This window comes from Chelmon rostratus, chromosome 7 (genome assembly GCF_017976325.1).
Source record: "Chelmon rostratus isolate fCheRos1 chromosome 7, fCheRos1.pri, whole genome shotgun sequence".
NCBI classification, from domain to species: domain Eukaryota; kingdom Metazoa; phylum Chordata; class Actinopteri; order Chaetodontiformes; family Chaetodontidae; genus Chelmon; species Chelmon rostratus.
Genome location: NC_055664.1, coordinates 8,972,310 through 8,997,874, shown reverse-complemented (window position 1 = coordinate 8,997,874; position 25,565 = coordinate 8,972,310). Strand labels below are relative to the sequence as shown.

General features: G+C 41.7%; 1 protein-coding gene across 2 annotated transcripts; it reads right to left on the bottom strand.

Annotated features, from left to right (window-relative positions):
* Nucleotides 1–735: 735 nt before the first annotated feature.
* Nucleotides 736–24,730, bottom strand: st3gal4 (ST3 beta-galactoside alpha-2,3-sialyltransferase 4). Of its 2 annotated transcripts, XM_041940614.1 has the most exons (12): nt 24,502–24,730; nt 18,346–18,413; nt 15,335–15,403; nt 13,655–13,736; nt 13,240–13,329; nt 11,837–11,934; nt 11,369–11,432; nt 10,721–10,816; nt 8,382–8,571; nt 7,745–7,882; nt 1,935–2,084; nt 736–1,825 (listed from the first exon to the last, which is right to left on the bottom strand). In XM_041940614.1, exons 3-12 carry the CDS (start codon nt 15,354–15,356, stop codon nt 1,736–1,738), a joined length of 1,020 nt encoding a protein of 339 aa, XP_041796548.1. In that variant the 5' UTR covers nt 15,357–15,403; nt 18,346–18,413; nt 24,502–24,730; the 3' UTR covers nt 736–1,735. The 2 variants fall into 2 exon arrangements, with proteins under 2 accessions (XP_041796548.1, XP_041796549.1); XM_041940615.1 differs by lacking the exon at nt 15,335–15,403.
* Nucleotides 24,731–25,565: the final 835 nt, after the last annotated feature.

Here is a 25,565-nt window from a genome sequence, read left to right as displayed (position 1 = left end):
TTCAAAAGTGTGCGTCAGTTGACGTTTTATAAAAGAACATCAGGAATGTGGTTCAATACTGCAGCAAGCTCCTACTGCAATGATCATTATCAGTGGTAGATGGTAGTTGTAGTAGTTACAGCATTACTATGCACTGTACATACTGTACATTGAGAGCACACCAAATGCCTGCTGTCATTCTGATCTCAGCTGATGGACTGGACCCTGTCACAGCTGATGCTGTACCACCATGTGAGTAAGCCTATTTCATAAATGCCAACAGCACAACTCAATTCATGTCAACACTAATAGAGGGTCGTGTGTTAAGACAGGAGAAACCATCACTAACATCTGTCGCCGGCGGCACATACGTGTGAGTCAATCTCGGTTTTAGCATTGCGCTATTTTCTGGTCTTCCAGATGTTCACACTGTGCATGTGTTCCCTAACATGTGTGCTAGTGCTAGTTTTGCTGCTACCATTACCCCCCCGGCAGTTTAACATGGGCTGCTGCATGACTGCACCATGTGCAGTGCAGTAGAGGTGCACAGCATGCATGCAGCAGAGGCTGTCTGCCATCTAGTGGTATTAAAATGAACAGTGAGTGCAGGTTCACTCAGTTCAACGAATTCAAGAGCAGTGACTTCCATACAGTGGGCACATGAGCCTGTTGGTAATTCATGTGGACAGAAACAAGATACAAACAAGATTAATTATGTGGATGTTAAATGAGAATCAAATGAAACTGATTTTGATTTCCTCTTAATTAAAAATTTATTTCATCCTGTACAATAAAAAATATCCAGTGGCACCATTGACTATTATACTTTCTGAAAAAAAAAAGATTAAATAAATTAAAAAACAAAAACAAGACAATTGATGCAATTAAAAATCGAATGAGCAAAATACAAGTAGTATTTCCAGTCCAAGAAATCTAAAAGTAAAGTGACTCTAATCCACCTGACCGCCTGATCAGGTTTGTAATCAATTCATTTTCCTTTCATTTAAACTAAAACACACTGAAGTGGAAGTTCTCATTAATCCCGACAGATTCTAATGCACCTCTTTACTGTAACTGATTTTTAATTCAGAAGAAATAATATTCAGACTTGATAAAACTGAAAATGAATCTCAAACCATAGTGAGCGTATACAGCAAGAAATAATCCAGGCTGATTAGTTTTACAGCTCAGTGATATGCATGTAATCTCTGCACAAAAAAAACGAAACAAAAACATTTGAGCTGAAACGCTCGATTCCTACGATGCAGCAGTTATAATCCCATGATATCACATGTCCCTAAAAGCAACATCAAAGCACTGGAATTATCCAAAATCCCACATTATCTGATGTAATGTGTTGGCTGGGACTGGGTTATCACAAGCAGACAACTGGGTCACCGCATGAATAGTTAGCGTCCTGCAAACTAACTTGAACTTGTGATTCAAAACCCATAAAAGCTGCAAACCTTTAAACGTTATGCAAAGTGCAGGGTCATGTAACCAAAGGTGGATCTACCTGACAAATCAAAGGAAAGCTGCCTGAAAAGCAGTTCCATCTCTTTTTACGTCTTGAGATGAACATTCTTCAGAGCCTCGCTCGTGACACCGCATGATTTAACGCACCAGCAAAATGTCGAGTCGCACTCCAGAAGGCACATTACGATCTGATTTGGATCAGGTGACCAAAACTGCACTCAAAGAGGATTTTGATTTTCAGTTATCTTTTTGGGTTAAATCGACTGGAAAAGTGTGTGCATCATAAATGTCGGTGCAGGTATAAAATGGCTCCTGAATCCTCCAGTTGTTTTAAGGCTTCAGCTTCATGATTGAGGTCATGGTAGGAATTCTGCAACAGAGAGAAAGTTGATCATCAGCACTCAGGGAACTGAGTGCTTTTCCAGCGTGCGTGTTAACACACAGACTACATTTGAGTACTGCAGAGGACTGCTGCCCACCTTCATAGACTTCATGGTGTCTTTTCCGTAGTAATGGATAGGGTCCTTTTGGCTCCTTGAGTTGGGGTATCCAAACCCGGCTATGTGGACCACATCACAGTAGTTGAGAGCAACGAACACAGCAAGGATACCCGTGGTGGGATGCACTGGCTTCTGGAACAAACCAAACTTAATGACAGCTTACTGCAATAATTCTGTGTCTCCATGCATACTTTTTAAGCCCTTATGTGTAGGACTTCAAAATTGCTGACACTAGTGACTCACAGCGTCAAAAATAGAAACCCTGGCAGACAGCAAACACGCCATGAAATGAGCTGAAAGTAAAAAAAAACTATTGGAAACCACTTTTCTATTAACAAAAACAAGCTCTACTAAAAGGGATCTACAGAAACGTAAAAAAAATGCTTGCTCTATATAAAAAAGCTAAATGCTGATTATGCATCCGTTGTGTCGTGAAAGCTACAGTTTAGTGTTGAGCACTCTTCTAGCAGTCAGGAACACGAAGACTTAGCTGCAGCCTCTCATTTGACCACTAGATGGTGCTAGAGGGCAACAGAAACATGCGCGAAATGCTCTCTAGAGACCTCAGCATTAATTGCAGTGCACCTCAAAACTTACAAAACTGTGTAAGAAACAGCTTTTGATGACGTCTAGCTGTTTTTCCAACAAAGGCTGAACACACTTACTGTGAATCGCCTCGAGAAAAAGTATCTGCAAAATTAATGCTATGTAATTTGTAATTTGCAATGTCACGAGTGCTTCTGGCAAACCAAAACAACCTCAGCATTTTACCAGAACATTCTTACGTTGGCAATAGTGCATCAAATTGACCAAGCTGTTCAATTCATTTTTTGATCTCAAACAAAGATAATCCTCATATTTTCTATTCAGCTGTCTCCTCATTATGTATATCTACTGCCTTGCAGCTCGGAGAAAATGTAGCTAACATTAGGTCAAAGCACAACATGCAGTTTTCTGGTTTAATGCAGTCACTGCTGATTTGTTCAGCACAGCGGTATTTTCTCTTACACAGCACTGCCTGTACCCTGAAGGTCTTGGCTGCTTGATAGAAGAGATACTGCACTCAACATAAGTCTCACCATGCAAACATTTCCAGCACATTTCTCAAAACCTCAGTACAGCCTCTTCTGAGGACAAGCACTCTTGATGGCAGTGCAACGTAAGGTTAATTTACCACCTAATTATTTTTGCGCAAAATAATTGGGAAATTGGTTTATCTTCAAAAAATGCAAAAAATAAATACAAATTAGGCCAAGTGCTCACTGACACATTTGATACAAAAAAATATCTGAAAAAAGAAAGAAGAAAAAAAAAAGCATGCTACTGTATTTTGTTGCTTTTTTTTACTGTAGTGCAGCATTTAATGCAGTATTAACCTGTCCTTATAGGAAGGATAAAAACACGAGTGTTGACTCAAGAACCTAATTTTTTTTGTGTGTTGTCTGCTATTAGGTTCTGCCTACAGCAAATACAGTATATGTTCACACTGTTATGCAGATGACAAACAGTTTTCTGCTTCATCTAAAAAAATCAGAGGTGTGCTGACGACCTTGTTAATTGCCTTACAGGAATTAGTGAGTGGATGGCACAAGAACAATCTACACAGATCTGACAAGATAAAAAAGTAGATGGGTGTCCCCCGTAACTGAGGGATCTAAGGCACCAGCCATGAACGCTCACATTCAAACTTTGTTGCCATTAGTCTACAATCTGATAAAGGGATAAGATGCAGTCCTACAATTTCTCAGACACAATTATTTCAAAGCGCTGCAGTCAGGATACTTACCAAAAACAAATAAATTGAATGGACAAATTACCCCAATTAAATCCCTTTGTTCATGTAAGCAGAACTGGTTTGAAGGCACTTTTTTCGAATCAATTCCTGCTCTGGAAAGTTTATGTCCCCAACACTTCGATACGTTCAGCTGAGTCTGAATCATTGATGCTCGCTCCAGGACTGAAGCCCACTGTGATGCTCCATTTGCTGCATATTTAAAGAATTTTCTCCCTTTGCTGACTGCAATGAACTAATTAAGATTTGATCAAGAGAAAATCTCCTCCATGGCAGAATGAAGTTTCGAATCGCTGAACCCCTTCAAGTCAATATTAAGTGGAAGCACTTTAGGCACCACCTAATGCCAGACTAGAGTTGATGTGAGGAGGGCCACAAATTGGGATAATGATTTTTCCCTCGTTCATACACACCGGTGATCTAAATTCAATTAATAATGTTACTAAATAAAACAAACTAATAAATAAACAAATAAATAATGATGACTTAGGGTGTATCAAGGTGAAGGTGGTGAATTTAGTGTTGGTAAAACAATAAACATGCCAAAGTCTAGCAGAAGGGGTGCATGTTTGTTTATGGCAGTGTAAACACGAGCTGGTATCACCGATGCAGGGATTGGTCAGCCTCGTGACTGTACAGGACATTGTACATAAATCACGGGCTTCCTGGTGTACGCTGACTCCAGCTGGGTATCTTTGTGGCATGTGTTCCCCCTCTGGCCGTGCTTCCAATGCTCCATGTTTGTCTCTGCGTCAAAACGCTGTGTGGGTCAACACAAAAGAAATCTTTGTCCTGCAAATAGTGCTAAATTCGTTTTACTGTCCTGCTTGTCACTGCTGATCTGCCTGTGCTGCAAACAAAAACAAATAAAGTGACATTATCTGGCCCCACTGACATCGTTTTGGAACTAAAAACTAACGTGAGCTTCAATGAGCTGAGACGTGTTTGTTGTGCTGTCGCTGGCGTACTGTTACTGTGAGATTCCCCTGTGTTGTTGGCCATTTCCCTTGACTCTGTCAATGATTATCCACGTTCACAGAGGCACGAAGAAGAATCACTTCCACATGACGACAAGGACAGACGAAACCCTCCCCAAAATGCTGCGCACTTTCCCAAACGCCCTTTCATGTCTCTCTCCTCGACAGCTTTCCATGTTATCATCAACTTTCCTCTGTGAGAACCATGCCTGCGAGGAAATTTCTGTTGCACGTACCAGTGTTTACTGCTGCCTCTCTCCCACGTATCCACTAGCCAAGGTTTAATGATTGCCCAAAGTATTGCTTTTTGACCAAAACTAAAGGTCCGCTGTCAGCTAATTATAGAGTCAGATAAAATGTTGCCTTATAAATTATTCAAATGTTAATATAATCTACTTTAGATAGACTTTCAGATACCATCCAAACAGAGCAGCAGGCTCTTTAAAGGAACGGTTAAACATTTTTACTTGCTTCCTTCCCCACAGTTGATGATGATGAGAAAGTAAATATCACTCTCATATCTGTCCCTTTGAAATGAAGCAGTTGCCAGTTATCTTAGCTTGGCATACAGACTAGAGGAAGGGGGAAAGTGCTTGCCTGGCTCTGTCAAAAAGTAACAAAATTATCCGATCAGCTACTCTTAAGCTACCTGGGGGCGTTATATCCCAATTGTTTAATCTGTTGTTGTGGTTTTAGAGGGCGTTGTGTGTTATTTCTTGACCGGAAGCAATGACTTCCTCAAGTCTCTGCTGCGCATTTTGTGACCTTTTCCCCTTGTTTCTATGCTTTGTGTGTGTGTGTGTCTGTGTGCATTTTGCTTGGGCGGTGTTTTCATAAATGTGTATCTGTCATGCCTAAAGTTATCTGAAGTGTCAAGCTCTCAGACGGCTAAGACGACTCTCTACTTCTGCTTTCCCTGATGAGAAACCAACGACAGAAAGAGGATTAGTACATGTGTATTCAGAATTGCGTGTTTATCTGCGTGTGCATGTTGCGAGGCTTAATTGCACATTTTAACAAAAAGAGATCCTTCTTATCTACTCTGAGTGCTACTGTGGTGATGCAGGAGGTGATTTGACAACGACAGACTTGATAAGAAACTGAACACGTTCTCTTTTATGCAAAACATTAAGCCGGATCATTTTCCTATTGCACCGAGCGCAACTGTCTTTTTTCTTTAATTCAGAAACCCCTCAATGGGACACAGCTGACAATCTGTGTGTACTAGCCTCATGTGGTCGGCAGCACACGGCCGAACACCAGAGCTCTGCAGCGGCCTGGCGCATAGTTTGGACGCAGGCCCATGGAGCCTTGGTGAGAGGGGTCGAGGGGGGCTGCATACTGTCACCGCTGCAACCCAGACCTACAGTACAAGAGCCTGTGTTTGGGGAGACGGGTGCGAACATCAGGGTTATGCGTGTGCATGTGTGCCTGTAGAGCAAAAAGGAAGGAAGGGAAAAGGAGAGAAGTGGTTGCGTGTGTGTTTGCAACTACTTTATGCCTGTGTGTGTAAGTGTGTGTGTACGACGAGGAGGTCCTAGTCTATCTGGCAGGGTCACCAGGAAGGGTGGCGTGTCCGCAAAGAGGAGGTATGCTATAGTCAGGACTCCTGTTGGTATTTGGCAGAGAAGAAGAAGAAGGTAAGGCAGAAAGAAGATAGTGAGATAAATCTAGGTTTCCTAGTATGTTCAGCATGTTAAATGGCCATCGGTTAAGAGAAAAGATATAATATTGCAGCCCAAAATGAAGCTAACTCAGTTTCAGCAAAATTTAACTAGCTGTAGGGCCCAGTTCTCCTGATAGCTACTTCCCTCCATCTTTCTCCTCCTCCTGCCCACCACGCTCTTCCCCCTGGCCCTCTCCATACAGCCTGTGCAGATGGTGCAGAGATCCTGATGGGCGAGCCTGCTGATCGCCTGTAGGATCGCTGCCCTCCCACTGCTCACTCCTCTCATGCACCAGCCAGTTGTGTTTGTACTACAGTGCAAAAGGGTAACCCCCCCACGCACACAAACACACACACACACACACTCTTTGACAAAAAAGGGCTCCGGAGAGGGAACAAGCAGAACAAAAAAACATTCGGCTCAGGTTCATGTCAGAGACAATCCTCACTGAACGCACAACAAGCCCCACATGGCAGATGGGATGCAATGGGCCAATAAAAGCATCATTCTACATGAGTAATAGTCCAAGTCAAATCGCAGTGTGTTTCAAGATCCAATCGCCTCAGCCAAAGAGGGAGATGAGGTCCAGTTTGCGAAACAAAAACAGATCAATGGTGCACTGCAAAAAAATGCTATGCTTCATGTTTTCTCATTGCACAATCGCTGTGTTTCCACTTTTCTTAGTTATGTTTTGCTGAAGTTATCTTGTCGCTCTTTTACTTTATCCATCTAATATTGCGTAACAAGCCAAACAAAACATGCTTACTGAGCAACTAAACCTTAAAACCACCAAAAGAAAAAAAACACTGGGAACTGTGATTTTTCTAAAAACAGAGCATCTGGTTGAAATTTATACAATCATTTGGCTTTGCTTCAAAAGCCAATTATTTCCCAGGGATTCACTGTGCAGCCTGTAAAGACATGAGGAGCTTATCTTGTAATGAGATGCCAGAATGCCACGCAGAAGCTAATCTTCATCATGTTTTGCAGTAATTGGATCCACAAAATTGCTATTGACCCAGCTACATTTCAAGAGAAACACATCTTCCAGTAAACTGTTTATCACAGCTCTCAAGACGTATCACTGGAGGAGCTGTGGCTAATCAGTGGATGTTTCCTCCAGCCTTGTTAACATTCATGTGGGAAGTTGTGAAGGGCGAAAAGAGGAAAAAGGGAGGTATGGGAGTCAGGCAGCTAATAGAGGGAAGGTTCTGGTGGAAAAATATAGTTGAGGATGGCAGAAACGGTCAATATTACTGAGCTACAGCAGAGGAGAAGTATAGCAGCCACAGTCAGAGAGCAATAACTTTAAGTTTGGTTTGATAAAACAATGAAGTGGAAGCGATCTCTCACCTGTCTACTCTTTGGATGCAGAGGGATCTTGAGCAGTCTGTCTGCAGTCTGGTGCAGAAAGTGGGGATCCAGCACTCTGATTTTACTGACATCACCTAACCAGATTTGGGGAGGGGGCTTCCAAAAGCCTTTCCTGACCTGGAGTGCACACATAAACACAGAGAGCAATAAGAAATGCGATATTGCGGAATTGAAAGGAACAAAGGGACAGAAAAAGAGTAAAAAATAGCAGTCTTTGGTTTGCACACTGAGTTCATTTACACAAACAGAGATGCAATTGAACCTATGACTCCCACATGTCTGGAGGCAACTAAATCGATGTGCAAATTAGCAGGTAATGACCCTGCAACTACCAGCAGTAGGAGGCCGGAGGTGCCGGGAGCAACAGAGTGAAGGATGTCTGCGATGGAAACTACATTTAACTCTGAAGGGGACTGGCATCGCTGAAGTCGAACCTTTTAAGTATTTGTTCCTGATATGGATGGCTGGCAAGGGCTGGAAAACGAGCTAAAAGGAGTGTGTTAATGTGAGGCAGAGAGGGAGCGAAAGAAAACAAGACGGAGTGAGTTGGAATGTGTGTGTGTGTGTGTGTGTGTGTTTGTGTGAGAGAGAGTGCATTCTCACACATATCCTGTACCCTCTTCTCATTATATAGGATCTCTTTAAGCCACCGTAGATCTTGCTGCTTGAAAGGCACCAGGACCATAAGCGTGCCAGGCTCGTTGTGGAGTCCGGGGTTGTAAGAGGCCGACTCGGGGTAGAAGAACCTCATTGTGGTCTTGTTGCCCACGTCCTCCTCATAGCCTCGCACTGGGGCGTCATTCAACCTGAGGGAGGGACACGATAGTGCATTCAGGGACAAGAATCGCCTGGTTTGTTTTACTAAATTTTTCAATCATTCATGAGAAATTTAGTTTTTGTTTTCTTTGTTTAATCATACAGTGTAATCCCATCATGACCTCTGAAACGCTGAACCTTGAAAGCGACATTTGCAACCTGGGTCTTATTCTCACAGTTGTGTCTATTCTTGCACATGCTTACTTTCCTTTTGCCACCTCCGTTGCAGAGATTTTGGAAACGTGGCACTGCATAAACAAATTATCAAGGTAAGGTTTCCACAGAAATTTCAATTTTACATATAGAATTTCTAACACTTGTCCCTGCAATCCACCCGAAAGTACACAGAGAGAAACCTAAATGAAACCGAACCTATTCAGGTTGTGTTTCAGAGGTAAGAAAACCAAACTCTAAATCCCAATGACATTTGTAACTAAGCTAATAACTAGGCTTTGGAACAGAGCCTCTCTCAACACTCAATATGTCTAGATAAGGACATTAAAACTATTGAAAAGAGAACAATGTAATCTAATCTAATCAACCTGAACCGTTTCAAATTAAGTCACAGACTATCACAGATTAAACGTAACAAAAGTCATGTGCCAAGTCATGGGCGAGTCGTGGGGCTGTGGCCAGTTCAGACAAGTTGAAACGTTTTTAGAGATTACAAATAAAAAGTCTGAAAAATTACTTTAGAGAAGAGTTTTGGTGAACATTATGGATATGGATGAAACAAATGGATCATTATGTAAATGCCTGCACTGCCAGGCTAATACATTTCATGGGAGTTGTAGCTTTTTGTATGCTATTAAATGAGTCGATGTTTGATTTCTAAAAGCAGCTTCTGTAGTGGGTGCCAATTTGCCTTAGAATATGGACAATAAAGCCCAGAAACATGCTTCATGTGTTCAGAGAGACAGATGAAAGAAGTGCCAATCACAGCTTGCAGAAGATTTACAGAAGCTGGTGGAGCAGAGGCCTGTCCCTGACGGCAGAGGGATCTGCTGGCTAACCAGGCTAGCTGTTTTCACAATAACATGATTCTCTCTGCCCGGGTGATTGTGAATGTCTCGGGGTTACGCATTGAACGTGAATGATAACTTTTCTTCTTCACTTCCTTTGATGAATTTATGGTTTTTCAAGTTCAGACAGGCTGAGGAGCAGAGCAGAACAAGGTTAAGGCAGCATTTTTTCCCGTGTCCACGAACGCATCGATTGTCCTTTGTTTGAACCAAAAGACAGATCATTGCAATGCGTGTTCCAGTTGAGCAACACATTTTTGACACAAAAACCTCAAAGACCACATCTTAACTGATACCTTTACCAAATAATTAACACGGTAGCACAGACTGAGACCTTGTTTGGATGAATGATTAGTCTGCACTCTGGAAACTTGAGTCTCCTCAGGCTTTCACAGAGTCTAACGGTGTTACTATGACAGAAAAAGCCTGATGACGTCGAGGTCTCCGGCATGCATTGAATTCTGAATGTCAATAACCTTACTCCACTTGGCCGGGGAACTATTAGCTTCTGAGAAGAGACGGAGAGATGTGAGGGGGGGAGGGGAGAGGGGGGCTGACGGGGGGGAGAAAAATGCATTGTGGCCAAGCCAAATTCTGGCTGTTTGAAAGAGGCTTATAAAAACTCAGAATGCATGTGTTCATTCCAAGGCTCTAAAGTCAGATTTGCAGAGTGCCTTTGTCCCTGAGTAAACTAAACGCTTTCCTCTCTCCTTTAAAGAACTTCACTTGACCTAAAAGTCTGCTAATTGCTGAGAGGACGGCTCTGTGTCAGGGTCAGGCGGTCACACACTCGGATACAGTCCATCATGAGTGTACGGCCAAGTGAATTTATGTCCAGCTTTCACCACATTTCCTTTATAAGGTCATCTAGCAAGGATCTGTCTGTTCCCAATTTCTCAGTCCTAACAATCCTGAAACTTGGAGGTGGTTATAAATTGTATGATTATCGTTGATGAATCATGGTTTGTTAGGTAGAAAACATAGCAGAGTCACCTTCGAAAATGTAGAGCTTGGAGTTTAATCAAAAAGTTGTATGAAAATGTATGAGCAATGGTACTAAGTGAATGTGATGGCACTAATAACAATGCTTTCCTAAGGTGTTCTCCTTTGTGCTTACCGGATGACCACGTCATATTTGTTGATGATGCTTCCCAGGGAGCTGTTTTTGATGGCGAAGCCATTGCCTATGACTACACATGTTCTGCATTCAAGGCTGTGGAGAAAAACAACGAACACACACGCACACAGTTCAAATGTGGCACACTAATGCTCACCCACCCCTCCCTCATGTCCTGAGCTGAGTGTTTGGAAGTTTTTGTCCAGTCAGGAACAGAGACATAACTGACAAATCTGTGACAAAGCAACAGCACCCAAGGGTGCTTTCCCGACTTTTATGAGGAGCAGTTATGTGGCTGCTTATGAGGCACTACCAGCAGCCCATATATACCCATAATCACAGTGATGAAGTAACTAAAAACCTATTACAGGGTGAACACATCTGGAACACATCTTCAACCAATCAGAGAGTTTAGCACAATATTCCCGTAATGTCAGTTATTAGATATTTGTTGGTGCCAATCCTGGACTTACAGTGCAGTATTTTACAATTACTACTGTACTGCTCCATGGACTTTAGTCAGTAAAATAAAATACATGACAACAATGTGCAAAAACAAACAAAAAAAAAAAGAAATCTGGGTTGCAGGGATAAAATGTTTAGATTAGTTATCATGTTCCGGGTTGGTTTAGGTGTGCTCGCACTTACTTTTGAATGTTGGCTGGCACCTGATAATTTGCAATTACAGCAAGAACTTTCAGTAGCAGCAGCTCTGGGAGGGAAGCGAGAAATGGAGCAGTTGAAAAAGGTGTGAAAACTTTGAACACAGAAGTGCAATTCACATAAAAGATTGCTGTGCGTTGTTTCAATCAAAACCCCACGTCAGGAATCTAATTTCTTGATTACAAAAGTGTGGTCCAGAATGAAGGTTTTTAACATTTTCGTTTGAACGCTTTGCCTTTATGACAGTAAAGCATCGCCGATTTCATTAATTTATCATGAATTCCATGACAGAGTAGCGAAAGTTCAGTTCTGTGAGCTTGACCTGTGATGTGTGAATACATGAACAGAGTATAAAACATAGACCTTCATAAAACAACCAGCAATAACAGGATGTGAAACATGTGCTGACTAAACTGAGTAAAAAGAGCAGAGGATAATGGAAAATCAACATACCGCTGCCCTTAATACCATAAGGTAATGCCTGCTTTGACAGATGCTCCTGCCAGAAGAAATCCTCCAGTTTCAGAAAGAGCTGCTTCTGTCTGCTAATGCTGCGTGAAAAATGTCAGAGCAGGAATTACAACATTTCACTGTATAGATGAATTACAGGAGGGTCCGTGGCAGAGAGAGAGGGGAGGATATGAATGAGGCGTGAGGCAGCGAGGATGAAGGAAACTACTACTACTACCACACAATGGACAATACCAACTGTGATGCCAAACAGTGCCGTGTTGACACTGGCACATGGAAAAGCTTGATGTGCAGTTTCCCAAATGTTCTGGTATCTATTAAGCAGGTAAACCAGACTCATTATAAGCAAGCCAGCCATTTACATGATGTCACTCAATAGCAATCCCCCTCATTAAAATCCTCTGTTGGCATTTCTCTGCTGAGGAGAGGGGAAAAGAAAACAATAATATCCACAGAGCCTGTGGAGTGAGGCAGGTTGTAATAAGTAAAAGTGTTGCTATTCTGTGTTCGCAGGCTTCAGACTCCAGCTGTTTATGACCTACTGTCTTTGACAGTGAGTCTCTCAGACATTTATTACCCTCATGTGCCTGCTAGCACTTCGCAGGAGATCAGGATAAATCTCCATGGAGGGGTCTAATTAGAGAAATGTCACTGTGATTGCCTGGAAGGCCTCCCTGTGACTGTAATGACTGATGTGAAAATCCAAGAACAAGCAACCGGCAACATGACGTGAGAATGCAAGTCATGTTCCTTTACAGGGGAAAACACAGAGAACATGAAACTTGACTGCTTAAAAGGTCAAAGGGTGGGCAGTGGAAGGTCTACTGAGCTGAAGAAATAAACAGTGACCTTGGAGGAGGTTGGGAAAAACCACAGATGGAGACCATATCGCTATTTTGGAACAGAACAGAGCCCACAAAAAGACCAACAGTCAATATACAGCTGAATAAACTGATAATAGAGCAAGAGAAAATAAATGAGAGGGGGTTCAGGGTTGTGGAACAATGATTACTGAACAAGGCAGAACCTGAGGAGGATAAACAAGCTATTGTCCGGCTCTGAACAATGCCACTTTATCAAAAGCTCATTCTTAACACTGGATTTTACATCAACTCTCCCTTTCAAACCATTTCATCAACACATTCCACTTGAGTGGCTGAAACTTACTGCAATCATGATTTAGATGGAAAATCCTTTCTTATTACAAGTCCTGTTCTTTCTCACTAACATATGCTTTTCCTTCATGACTGGTAAAAAGCAGTCCTAACGGTTCCAAGGAGCCTGGCACCTTACACTCAAATAAAAATGTTGGCATACCTTTCTCCCTTAATAAGCCATCCACTCCCTCCAGTTTGTAAGAAAAACACAGACATGCCATTACTCACTTAAAGTTAAGGCTCTCCCACTTCTGCTGGGTTAGCCAGCCACCACACGGCGACTTGCTACTGTTCAGAGACTTGCTGGTGCCGCCGTAGCTGAAAGACAGACAATCGCCACAACTGGCATGAAAACAACTGCTGAATCCCTAAAAAAACACAGAGTGCCAGTAACTGAGGCCAGAACACTGAAAAAAGTGCAAGAATGGGCATATGCAAGGGCCTGATTTGACCAGCAGCTCAGATGATCAGAATGTGGCTCGTCTTCTCAACTTTTAGTGACTCAGCACTGTACAGACTTCATGCTTACATGTTTTTTTTTTTTAAGAAAAGGACAATTTTGAATTGTGTGACCTCGATACCAGAGAAATAGAGAGAGGAAGAAGAAAGACAGAAACGGCTGTGTTCATATGTGTGTAATTACCTCTGAAGTATGGCATAGGAGCAGTAGTATGTGACAAAGGAGATGAAGAAGAGGAGAACTAGGAGAAGCCTAAGGCACCATGCTGGAGTCAAAGAAAACAGAGGCAAACATACAATAATTAAAAAAAACAGGATTATCAAACGTCACATACAACACAGTGTGGCTTAAACATCTTGGCACCTTACAGTGAGACGTCTTTGATGTTGTGATGCTAAGGAAGCTGCAGTGATTGGCTTTAAATATATAAAAGCTTTTGAGGAAATAAAGGGTGCTGCTCAAGAACTGGCATCCCATTTAACACAGGTGTACTACCAGGCCGGCGACTGAAAGGTGAAACTGAGATGAATAATAATGCTACCCAGGATGTGTTGCTATTTAAAGACAACTGCACAGTTGTACAGGAAGCACTCCTCCCATTATGGTTTCAATTTGATAGCAGAGCGTGAAGCTTGCAAACTGAGGAGAATCCTTTGAGTTTAAACATACAGCATGTGCATAAAACTGTTCTCCTTTAAATACCAGTGAAATCACTCGACCATTTGTGTGAAATTTAATATGCACTGTAATCATGAGCTTGATTTGATTTGAGGGAGAGTGAGGGAGTTTCTGAAAACCCAGCTCTGAGCTGTTCAAAGACAGGAAATGTCACTCATCATCTCCATTCATATGCAGGCTTCTGCACACACCAGTGGCATGCTTTTGAATTATAACAGGGCAGTATGAGAAGCACAGGTATCTCCATTAATTCATATTTAGGTGTTAATATGAAATATTTGGGGAGATTTGCAGAAATTCCTCCCATCAGTTGGATGAGAAGATTGATACCATAAACCCTCATGTGTAGACTAAATATGATGCTACAGCATGCAGCTGGTTAGCTTAGCTTGGCAAAAGGACTGGAGAAAGGCAGACACAGCCAGCCAGGCTTAGTCCAAATATAACATTTGTTCTATCATGTTGTTAAAAAATGACAAGTTGCAGTGCTACAGGAGGTTATGTGTGGAGTTATGTCTTGCCTGGGCAGAGTTACCTGGCAACCTCACGGTGATGACGAGACTGAAAAATGTTTAACTTCTCCCTTTGGGAGAAAAGTTAACAAGTACCAAGAAATCTAATGTAACTGACATTCAGTGACAGACCATATTTCAAACTTTGTCAACGGTACAAAGGCAAGGACCCTTCTCAAAGCAGCGAGACAGCTTTGTGTATTTACACAGGGCAAAATCTGGAGGAAGCAAGACCTGACATTTTTGAGCGGAGGCTAAATGTGCAGCTACAAGCACAGCAACAAGACTACTGCTGTACACTGCAGTAGGGATGGTTATGATTGGGGAATGCAGTATGTTGACGTGAGGTGTCATTCTACAGTAGGGCTTGTAGATTATTTCAATCTGTGACCAGTTTTAACATTCTGCTGACTTTAAAGGCAAAAAAGCTGTAGTACCTGGTGATACTGAGCTCGTGTTATAGATCTCATCATTAATCGGTGACAAAGTAAATATTGGTCCGTAATCCTCTCATCGTTGCATGATACAGATAAGATTAACGCTTTCCTGAATACCAAGACAGAAAAAAGCCCTGTTCGAGTAATCTGCTGTATGCCCACAACATATCAGAAAAAAAAACATCAACAACAAAAATGCACAGATGTCCTCAACCACCCACAGCAAAAGAGCTTACTTTTAGTTGCCTTCTGGGACATCTTCACGTGCTTGGTCCTCTCATGTCTACACAGTGCATGAGGCTACCCTGGTGAAGTTTCCACAAAGGAGAGAGACCACATTTACTGGCACTTCCTTTTTAACTGCTTTCTAAACAGCATAACCGTCATTTGAAAGAGAAAACATGCAGTGGTTAATTGAGTCATATAGGGTAGCCCGCAGGCACACACGCCCACATACAAATTGACCCGACGTAAATGGGAGTGGCAGAGAAACAAATCGATGCAAGTGAGAAAAAAACCTAAAAGGAGACACTGAGGTAGAAAAAAAACGGAAAGAATAAGACAAAGACAGAGATTGGAGCTGAGAGAGAGAGAAGGGCAGCAGATGAAGGCCTATCAGTTTAAGAGGATCTGAACTGAGGGACATTTGCAATCCCACAGCATCACATCAGTTTCAGCACTGGACGCATGGTGCAGTTGTGCTTCAGTGAGAGTTCAGATTACGGCTTAGATGAGATTAAAAGTCATTTAACGCTGCACACATCTGACTATTTAATGCACAATGCACATCTTATCCTCAATCCTCCTGAGGCCAGAGCCATTCGTACAGTAAACAGGCCTGGCGCAGCAGCACGGAAAATCAATAGTGAATTGCCGGAGTGCATATCTGAATATCTGGTTTAAGATGTGCATGTGTACACGTGTACTTGCTACATTGCAACAACAGAAATGTGATACTGCTGTAAAGCTACTAGTAAATCATGCAAACCATAGACACTCTGGCCATGGGAAGCAGCAGGAGAAATCCAGCTGGGCCGGTCGCCCTGTGGACCGGGTTGACAAGACATCATGTGGGACCAAATTGTCAGAAGTGAGACACATAGCTAGAGCACTGCAAAAAATAGAGATTTTAAAATGACCCCAGCCCCCGAAAATAGCGCTGTGTGGCTGACTAGCTCTGGCTAGCTCTGCCTGCAGTTGGGCACACTCTCTTCCAGCCAATTACTTTAGTCCAGGCCATTCTAACTTCACCTGGGCCCCGCCCCTTTCCCCATCTGATACCTCCCGAAGACGAGGCACAGAAACATAAGGATGGTGTTGAAAAGCAGAGAGAGAAGAGGTTTACTGCCTTGAGGCTGATGCAGCCAAAGGTTATAGAATAACAAATTATTCATTTGGCGCTCTTAAAAACCTCAGCCTAGTGAGCCTGAAGGCACTGGCAGCGGCCCATTAAGACCAAAGATACCAGTTCAACTGTGCGTCAAGGTTTTGCAGCTGAAGCGGCAAGACAATAAGGATAAGAATAGCAAGGTTTGGGTTTGGCTGGCAGGGTATTTAGCTATATCAGGTGCAGTTTTAAAAAAAACATGTTCATAAAGTCGATGCGCTCCTCAGTATCATCTTTCGTGGCACAGCCTGGATGGGTGAACAGGTAGATTGCTAACAGTCAACTTTCGAAATGCTGAACTCATTGTTATGCATGAATGGTTCTGATTATTAACAAGCATTAAAAAAAAAACATTTTTATCGTACAAGGATTTAATGAGACAACAAAACCCCAAAAAATTATAATTATTGGCTGTGTGTTTCTTAAACTGTTGTACTATCCATGTAGAATTGATATTGTATGAATGGTAGGTAATTCTAATGAATATACTAACTTTATATAATTAACATACAGTTTTAATATTACACTAACACTATCATATTTACATACTTTTTATTTAATGTTATAATACTGTGGGTATTGGGGCAGATGCAATCCAGTCCATGTATATAATAAGTGAGAGCTGTGTCCCTATTTTCTGCACAGTCAAACATGTTTTCAGCAGGTGCTGGACTCCATCGAGATTGCTCCTTGTCATCAATCCGGTTTGTGATATTCATGGACAAGATTTTGAGGTGCAGCCGGGGTGAGGAGCGCGTCCGTTTTGGGGACCTCAGAAGCTCGACTCTCCTCTTAGCAGATTTGTGTTTCTGTTGGCTTTATCAGACCATGACCTTCAGCACACACTGGGGCTGGTTTGCAGCTGAGTGTGAAGCGCTGGGATGAGAGTCAGTACCTCCAAGTCTGAGGCCATGGTCCTCTGCCAGAAAACTGCGGATTGCTCCCTTTAGGTTGGGAGTGAGTTGCTGTCCCGAGCGAAGGAGTTCAAGTATGTCGAGATCTTGTTCATGAGTGATTCTAAAATGGAGCGTCAGATGGACAGACTGGTGCAGCGTCACCAGTAATGCAGCCATTGCACAAGGGCTGGTAGATTAAGTAAATTTAATGATTATGAAAACAAGATAATCAAGATAAAACAATTACTGTGGTGCATTCCTTTTTGCTCAAGGTAGAATATTTATCTCATTTGGCCTGGGAACACCTCAGGATCATTCCCAGTCCATCCCTGACGTGCACCAAAACTTGCACAATAATAGCCACCACAGGGACATTGTGCTGACTTCACTCTGTAATATGGACACTCAAGTCCCTCCACTCACTCTGAAATACAATATGACAGTGCAGCCTCTTGAATCAGGGTGTTATAATGGAATGGGTGTGTTTTCATCCTGAGCCGGATATGAGGCTGGGCTGTTTGTTTCCTGGGTTGTTGTTTAGGAAATGACGAAAACGCTTAAGAATGTGGAGAGGAGCAAACCTCAAATGCATCTTTTTCTTTTATGGAACAAGCAAGGTGGCTGTTTTTTCCTCTCCCCTGTTGTGATTTGGAAAGGTAGCACGGGATCCAACTGTTCTGTGCCTGTGTTCACTGTAGAGCTGACTTGTGCTTGGTACAGCTGTGTTCATTAGTTTATTACCCATTAGTCAACATTTTTCACTGTTTTCAATTCATCACATCACTGTTTGACCTCTTAAAACTCAGTTGTTAGAAATTAGTAGTTCCAAGATGTACAAATTCTTCTAACTTGCTTTAGGATTAACACGTCTAAATATTGTAAATTTTATGCCTAAGTTTTCAAGGGAACCATGCAGCCACCAATTATATATCAGCAAAAAAAATCTTACAACAGAAAGTCTTACCTTTTTCCTCTGTCATTTCCAAGGATTAAATCATCAGTGGTGCAGCTGTAATGAGTCTGGGTTTCCCCCTGTAGGAAAAGCAAAACATTATCTGACACATGAAAGCAACTGGTTAGCTGCACAATTAAGTTGTTATTCTTCCTGTTCTACTTGTCTTCACACTTCATTAGGGAACTATGGACTGTAGCTCCAAAACAGGCGACTCCATGCATGCAAATCACAGATTTTTGTATGTAGCATTACACTTTGTTACAAGGGTTCTGGGATGGATGCAGCAGAACTACATTTACAAAGGAAAAATTTCAGGCTTCCAGTTTCTGAAATGTGAAGACTTGTTTATATATCATTGCAATTTATATATATTTTTTGTCATTTTTACTGTTAGCCAAATAAGACCAACAATCCAAAGATGCCAGCCCATGCTCAACGAAATTTTGATAGGTATTTTTCAGATTTTCTGACATTTTAAAGACGTAAATAAGCCCTACATATAGCCCTATATCCCTCTATTTGCATCAACATCCAGTATAAAAGACTACATATCGCCTTGAACATGAGGGAGTTTCAACAGCTGGACATACTGTAGCTCCCAGGAACGTGAAGCACAGGAGGCACAGAAGGCACAGGACCTCCTCACAGACACCACAGGCAACACAAGAGCAGAGCAGCACAATAGCTGGCTGTGTATGATACAGTGCGAGGGGGGAAGGGGGGGGCGGAGGGAGGGCTGGCCGGGACTGGGAGAGCGGAGGGGGTCGAGCACTGCGCCGCACGATGCCGTGAGGCACGTTGGCCGGCTGACTGACACTGGCAACAGTCCTCGAGATGCGACGGACCAACGGAGCAACAGCAGAGTGAGACTCTGTCCTGTCAGAAATGCCCCCCACCACAGATGCTCTTAAAGCGTTGCTGCAAGTCTAACCGTGGATCACGAAAGAAATGCAGACAGACCACTTAAAGAGCTTAGTCACACACTGTAGTGATTAAAGATGAGTCAGGCAGCACAGTGGAAGTTATTCCGGCAAAAGCCCTCCATGGGAAAATGCTGTCAGAGGTTTATTGCTTAAAGCTCCTTCCTCCCAAATTCCCAGGGAAGGTGAGGATTGACAAGGCTAATGCTATAGGCACTTATGCTAATGTTGTCATTAAATAGCTAATTATCACAGCTAAGTATTTATCCAAACATATTTGGCTGGTATTAATATGAGCTCTGTATTTATGGTGTCATTGTGCTGCAGTCGCTTTGAGTAAGGATGTAAACAAGCAGCAATTATTACATTCACATTAATCAATATTACCAATCAAATTGATGCATGAAGGTTGTTATAACTTTGAGCTGGGGGAATGTGTCTTCACACACACACACACACACGCAGCGACACCACCATGATGACATGTACCATTAATATTTGCTGAACACAGAATGCAAGGCCTAAAAAAGCTATTTATTGTGAGATTTATTGCATCTGCAGAGCAAAAGTCCTTGCAGCACGGTCGGCACGGACATAAATGATGACTCTAAACGACCTTCTTCTCCAAACCCCTTTCACCTACCACCTGATTTCTCTCAACCTCAGACACAGTCTCGAAAAAAACATCACATGTGCGTTCTGCTCACAATAGAAAATCAACTCTAAAACGCATAATCCCAGAATTTAATCCAGTCACAAGAGCTAAATCTGGTGCCCATTTGTAACATTTTGACCGCTTTTATGAAGAAAACCTTTCAAAGAAATTGCAGGCTATAATCAACCCTTGTCGCTTCAAAAAGTGCATGTGAAATGACATCGGGACCGAAATAGGAATAACAAGTATGTAGAATGTACAGTAGATGAGATGTGGTCAGTCCCCGCAGGGGTGCTTTTCTGGCAGTCAGGGTGAATTTTCATTCTTCAATGTAGCTTTTCTCCAATATCCCAATCCTTTTCGGCAACTTCCTTAGAGCCAAATTTCAATTCGTTATGCACGTGAAAACTATTTAGTGAGCCAGCAGAAAGTTCAAACAGTCTGCTAAAAGTAATCTAATGGATAAGTGGCCGAAGTAGTTGGGCAAAAGTAACAAATAAACAGTTCAAATGTGAAGGACAAACAGCTGAAATCATAGTGAAATAGTTTGTTCAAAGTAATAAATGCGTGTTTTTTTTTTACATTTTACATTTACTTAGGTGACACTTTTATTTAAACCTTCTTACAATAAGTGCATTCAACCATGTGGATACTAACCAAAATCTTCCAAGTACTTCAGCTTTATCAAATAAGATGCAGGAACACCAGCCACCAGCAAATAATTAATGTAATGGATAAATGGCTGAAACAGCTGAAAGTAATAGGCAGATGGCTGAATGAGAGCCAAAAGCAAAATATGGCTGCATTAGCAAGCTAAAACAAATGTCTAAATGGATGAAACGTCCAGATTCCTCCACTGAGTACAAATGCAAACTTGACTAAACCAACGTAAACATTAACAAATCACTTGTATAAAAAAATACTGTCACAAAGTCAACTTGTATATAATTAATTGTGCTGGATAACATTCAGTTTGGAATCAGATTAAATAAACACACTGGGAACATGATGGGAGGTGTCAATGATGACACTTGAGTTCATGCCACGTGGGTACATCAAGTAAAAGAGGTCGGGAACCACTGCATTAACACACTGGGACAGCCTAAGACCCATTTCCAAGCTCATGTTCATGGTTTGATTTTGTTGCATCACTTCTGCTGTAACTGATCAATAATTGCTTCACCATTGATGCTGTTTCTTGTTGCTCTCCGCCCATCCTGTGTTTTTTCTCATCCACTCAACATCACGCAATTTAGGTAAGTCTCTGCTTCTTTTCTTCTTTTTCCTCCACGTTGTGTGTGGGTTGCGCCAGCACACATCCTGGGAAGATCAGCCTTGGTGACTCAGTACATCCGTCTCACACTACTCGCTTCTCTGAAAATCAATGTGGTCATAATTAGTTCTAGGAAGACAAAGTTTGCTCAGTTGTATTTTGGCAGGTGTTGACCATTTCCATTTTCTCATCGCGGAACATGCGCGTACTAAGATACTGACCCAAGATTACGTATCTTTGGACTTTGTGGTCCTTCCAACCTGCAATCGATGTCTCCATGGTTGACTGCATGCATTCAAAGAATAAGGAAGAAGGCCTCTCATCAAAATGAGGTGCAGTAAAAAAAAATATGATGGCTGTATAATAAGCAATATATGAGAAGTGTAAGCAGAAAGCCTCATTTGTTTTTTAGAGCTGACCTTGGGATTGCGTGCGGTATTAGGGGGGATGATTGAGGAGGTCTACTCCAGGTTTGTGGCAGGAAAAGGACAGAATACTGTATGAGAAGCAACCTAAATAATATTACAATCAATTCTACATTAAATGGGATATTACCTTCAAATAGCAATACCGTCATTCCCTTTTTTCATGTCTTCTTCATTCAGCTAATGAGTTAAACCAGAGGTTTCTTTTCCTCATGTTAAGAAGGAACCACTGTTAAGCATTGTTTGATTAATAATCTGACCTGGGAACCTCATGTAAGGAGATTTTTACTTCTGAAACTTCTGAAAGCAGTTCTTATATTTAAGGCCAGATTAGCCTATTTGGGGTTCTTGACGCAATAAAAGAGCTGTGGGTCCTACTGACACCCACATCACCACCACTGTAAGCATTGTATGTCTTCTGTGCCCTTCAAATAAACCAATCAACAGATCTATTTATCACGTTAAACTGAAATAACAGGATCCTCAAATAAGACAGGGGTCTCACAATTAGATGATAATACAGGATAGGATTAGAGAAGCCTATTAACCACACACACAGTGAACCTGGGGCCCCAGACCTTCAGAAGATGGCAATCCAATATATCCCTTGCTCTTATTGGGCTAAACGTGACTAAACTCTATAACAGTAAGATGTTTTTAATTTGATACATTCACAAAAACCCCCTCAAGAACTCATGGAGGCCTTCACTGCACTGTCCAACAGAGTATGATTACATTTCCCTGAGATTAATGTTTTGAGGGCATGTGTGTATTCACTAGAATTTTCAAGCCACACTCATTGATTCAAGCAGGAGTGAGTCATTACTGCAGAAAAGCATATCATGGCGCTTCATCTGATTTGCTACAAGTTGCCACATGCAAAACATCTCTAAGCGCCATTAAATCCAACATCTGTGCAAAAGCAAAATCTCTTTATATAGCCGCTGCTACAGTGACTAAATGCAACAGCCTCAAAGAATCAAATCTATCTATGTACCCAAAGCCTATCAATTTTATGATGCCACCATGGTTCAGATACTTATCCTGGCACAGACATTTACAATCAAGAGTTGTGCCAACCAAGCAACGTAAAATGTAACCGTTCCCACGCAATCAAGAAACAAGACAGAAAAAACAGAAAAGGGGAAATCTTATTTGGCAATAGATCAGTAAGGCTCTCTAATCCCATATGACTGTGTGAGAAATTTAGTTGAATTTCTGTACCCAATGCTGTGGCAGCAGAACTCAAGGTGACTAAATGAACTAAATAACAACCTCCAAAATGTCCGGAAAAGTTATTATCTTATACGAACAAGTGGTCATATTGTACAAGAAAGTTATTATCTTGTGCAAACAAGTTATTATCCTGTACGAACAAGTTATTATCCTGCACAAACAAGTTATTATCTTATACGAACAAGTGGTCATCTTGTACAAGAAAGTTATTATCCTGTACGAACAAGTTATTATCCTGTACGAACAAGTTATTATCCTGTACAAACAAGTTATTATTTAGTACGAACAAATTATCATCCAGTACGAACAAGTTATTATGTTGTGCGAAAATTTGATTGTGTGCGAACAACTAATTATCTTGTTTGAACAAGTTAACATCTTTAACAAAAATTGCATTGCCATGTGTCAACAAGTTACTATCATGTACAAGTAAAACATGTGTACATACTATTACTACAAGGAAGTAACAGGAAATAGAGTGAGACATGAAACAAAGGTTACTGATATAGGTCTGTCAGCTCAGGATTTGTAAAAAATATCACTTTATGGGACTTTAGGGGCTCCATAAAATGGCAAATGAAGCACCTTTTTTATAAAATTCATTCTTATTCTTATCCACTTATATTGTTCTTGTTGCTAAATTACTTCAAGTGATTCATCATTTTGTATTTCTGCATAAACCAGCGTAAAAGGGTTTGATTGAATTCCAATCTAAAATGAATGTTTAGAAGGCAGATGTGCTTTCAACACAGCTTAGCTGGTTTTCATCCAGACTGATTCAAGGACTCAGCAGCAGGACTCACAGCAGAGTCACTGCTGCAGAGGGCATGGTCATCAGCCACTTTGTCTCCAGCTACCATCTGAAGAAAGTATTAGGAAGCCCCATTAAATGCAACATAATAAAACTGAAAAGCAGCAGATCGGCAAAAGACTAAATGTGAGCTTTTCAGTCCCACCACATTCCTGAGTATGTAGCAAATCTGTGTAGAATGACAAGTTTGAAATGAGATATTTGCAAATATGGTGGGAAATATTGATATGAGAAATGAAATGAACATAATGTTTAAAGTAGAAATGTCTTCGTTCCTGAGTATGTAGCAAAGTTAAAACTTCTGAGACTGCAGTAATAAGCAGCACACAGGCTGATGTATCCAAAACTACCCACACTTCTTGATGACAATAGCTACTATGTTACTGATGCAGTAATGCAAAGGCAGCTCCTTTGCTTCTGAACTATCAGTACTGGGCAGAAATATGCCCCAGTGTAACACTGCTTGATGATCAGAGATGCTGGCAAGTAATTTTAATTCCACTGATCTCAGGGAACATAGTGAATGTCTGTGCTTCACTTAATTCAAGAACATATGTCATTATGATGCAGCCAAGTCTTTTCCATCCAACCAAACACAGCGAATAAAAATCAACGTTACCGCACTGACACAAATGATCAAATCAAGACTCGTGGCAGCCAAATTAAATTTAATGTCATGTGATCCAATGACGCCAGTTACAACAAATCAGTGTTTTAGTTTTTTGTAGTTTTTATTATTATTATTTAATTATTTACTTTCACCATTCCAGCATGTAGAAACCTCCCAGCACACAGGGGCTGCCGCTCCGTGTTCACTCGGAATGGGTTGTAACAGTCTTACTTACCAGCAGCGCTGCCCGACAGATGAGGTTTAATCCGCGCAGCGAGCCCGTTGTACTGTAGAGTGATGTTGCAACTAAATTCACGTTGCTTTTGCTGACAATCAGCGCGTGGGAAAACGAGAAATATGCGTCTGCCTGCGACGTAGAAGCGGTGATGCGATGTGAGCATCAAAGCTCATCCCTCTGAACAATGTAGCGGAAACAAGAACCGCAGAGGGCAGTTTGCTGTTGATCTGACTGGCATGAAGTCCCCGGGCAGATATAGCGGTTCACCGGAACGCTCTGTGCGCGTTCCCCTCCCTCTCGACGCTGGGACGCATGCGCGCGAGGGGACGCGCACCGGAGCGCCAGAAAGAACAGATCCAAGAACCGTGGCTGCAAAAATGTTTAAAGCCGAAGCCTGATGGTGCTGGCCGTCGGGCTTGAAGCACACAGGTTAATCGACATCTTCCATTTGATGTCCAGCTTATTATGATTATTTGCCCCATGGCTCCTCAATCCGCTCCGAATGGGGCTTTTATCCCAGAGGAGAAAACATCTGGAAAGACTTTTCTGTTGCTGTGTTTTGTGTGTGTGTGTGTGTGTGTGTGTGTGTGTGTGTGTGTGTCTCTCCCTCTGTGTGTGTGTGTGTGTGTTTTAAAGCCCTGAATGCAACAGATAACAAAGTGAAACGCTGGAGCAAGCAGCGGTGGGAGAAGCACTCAGTTCTGTTTCAAGTCACAAATCATTAATTCAAAATTTTACTTCAGCAGAAGTGGCATCAAAATAAAGAAAGTAGCCTACAGAAGGTCAAAGAAATCATTATACAAAATGACTTATTTCAGAAGAATATAATCTATTATAATATTGGATAACCTCAGAAAGTGCATTATTTGAGTAAATGCAGCCTATTTAGGTTCCAGCAGCACCAGATTAACATCAGCTTCCATCGTCTTGTGACTGAAATAATAATGTAATCGAGCTGAGGTTTCAACTGAGTGCCGTGATCAGATATTGAGTGGGAAATGATCATAATTACACAACTGACATTCAGGGATATTTATTGTTCAGGTGGAGTTGCTCAAGGT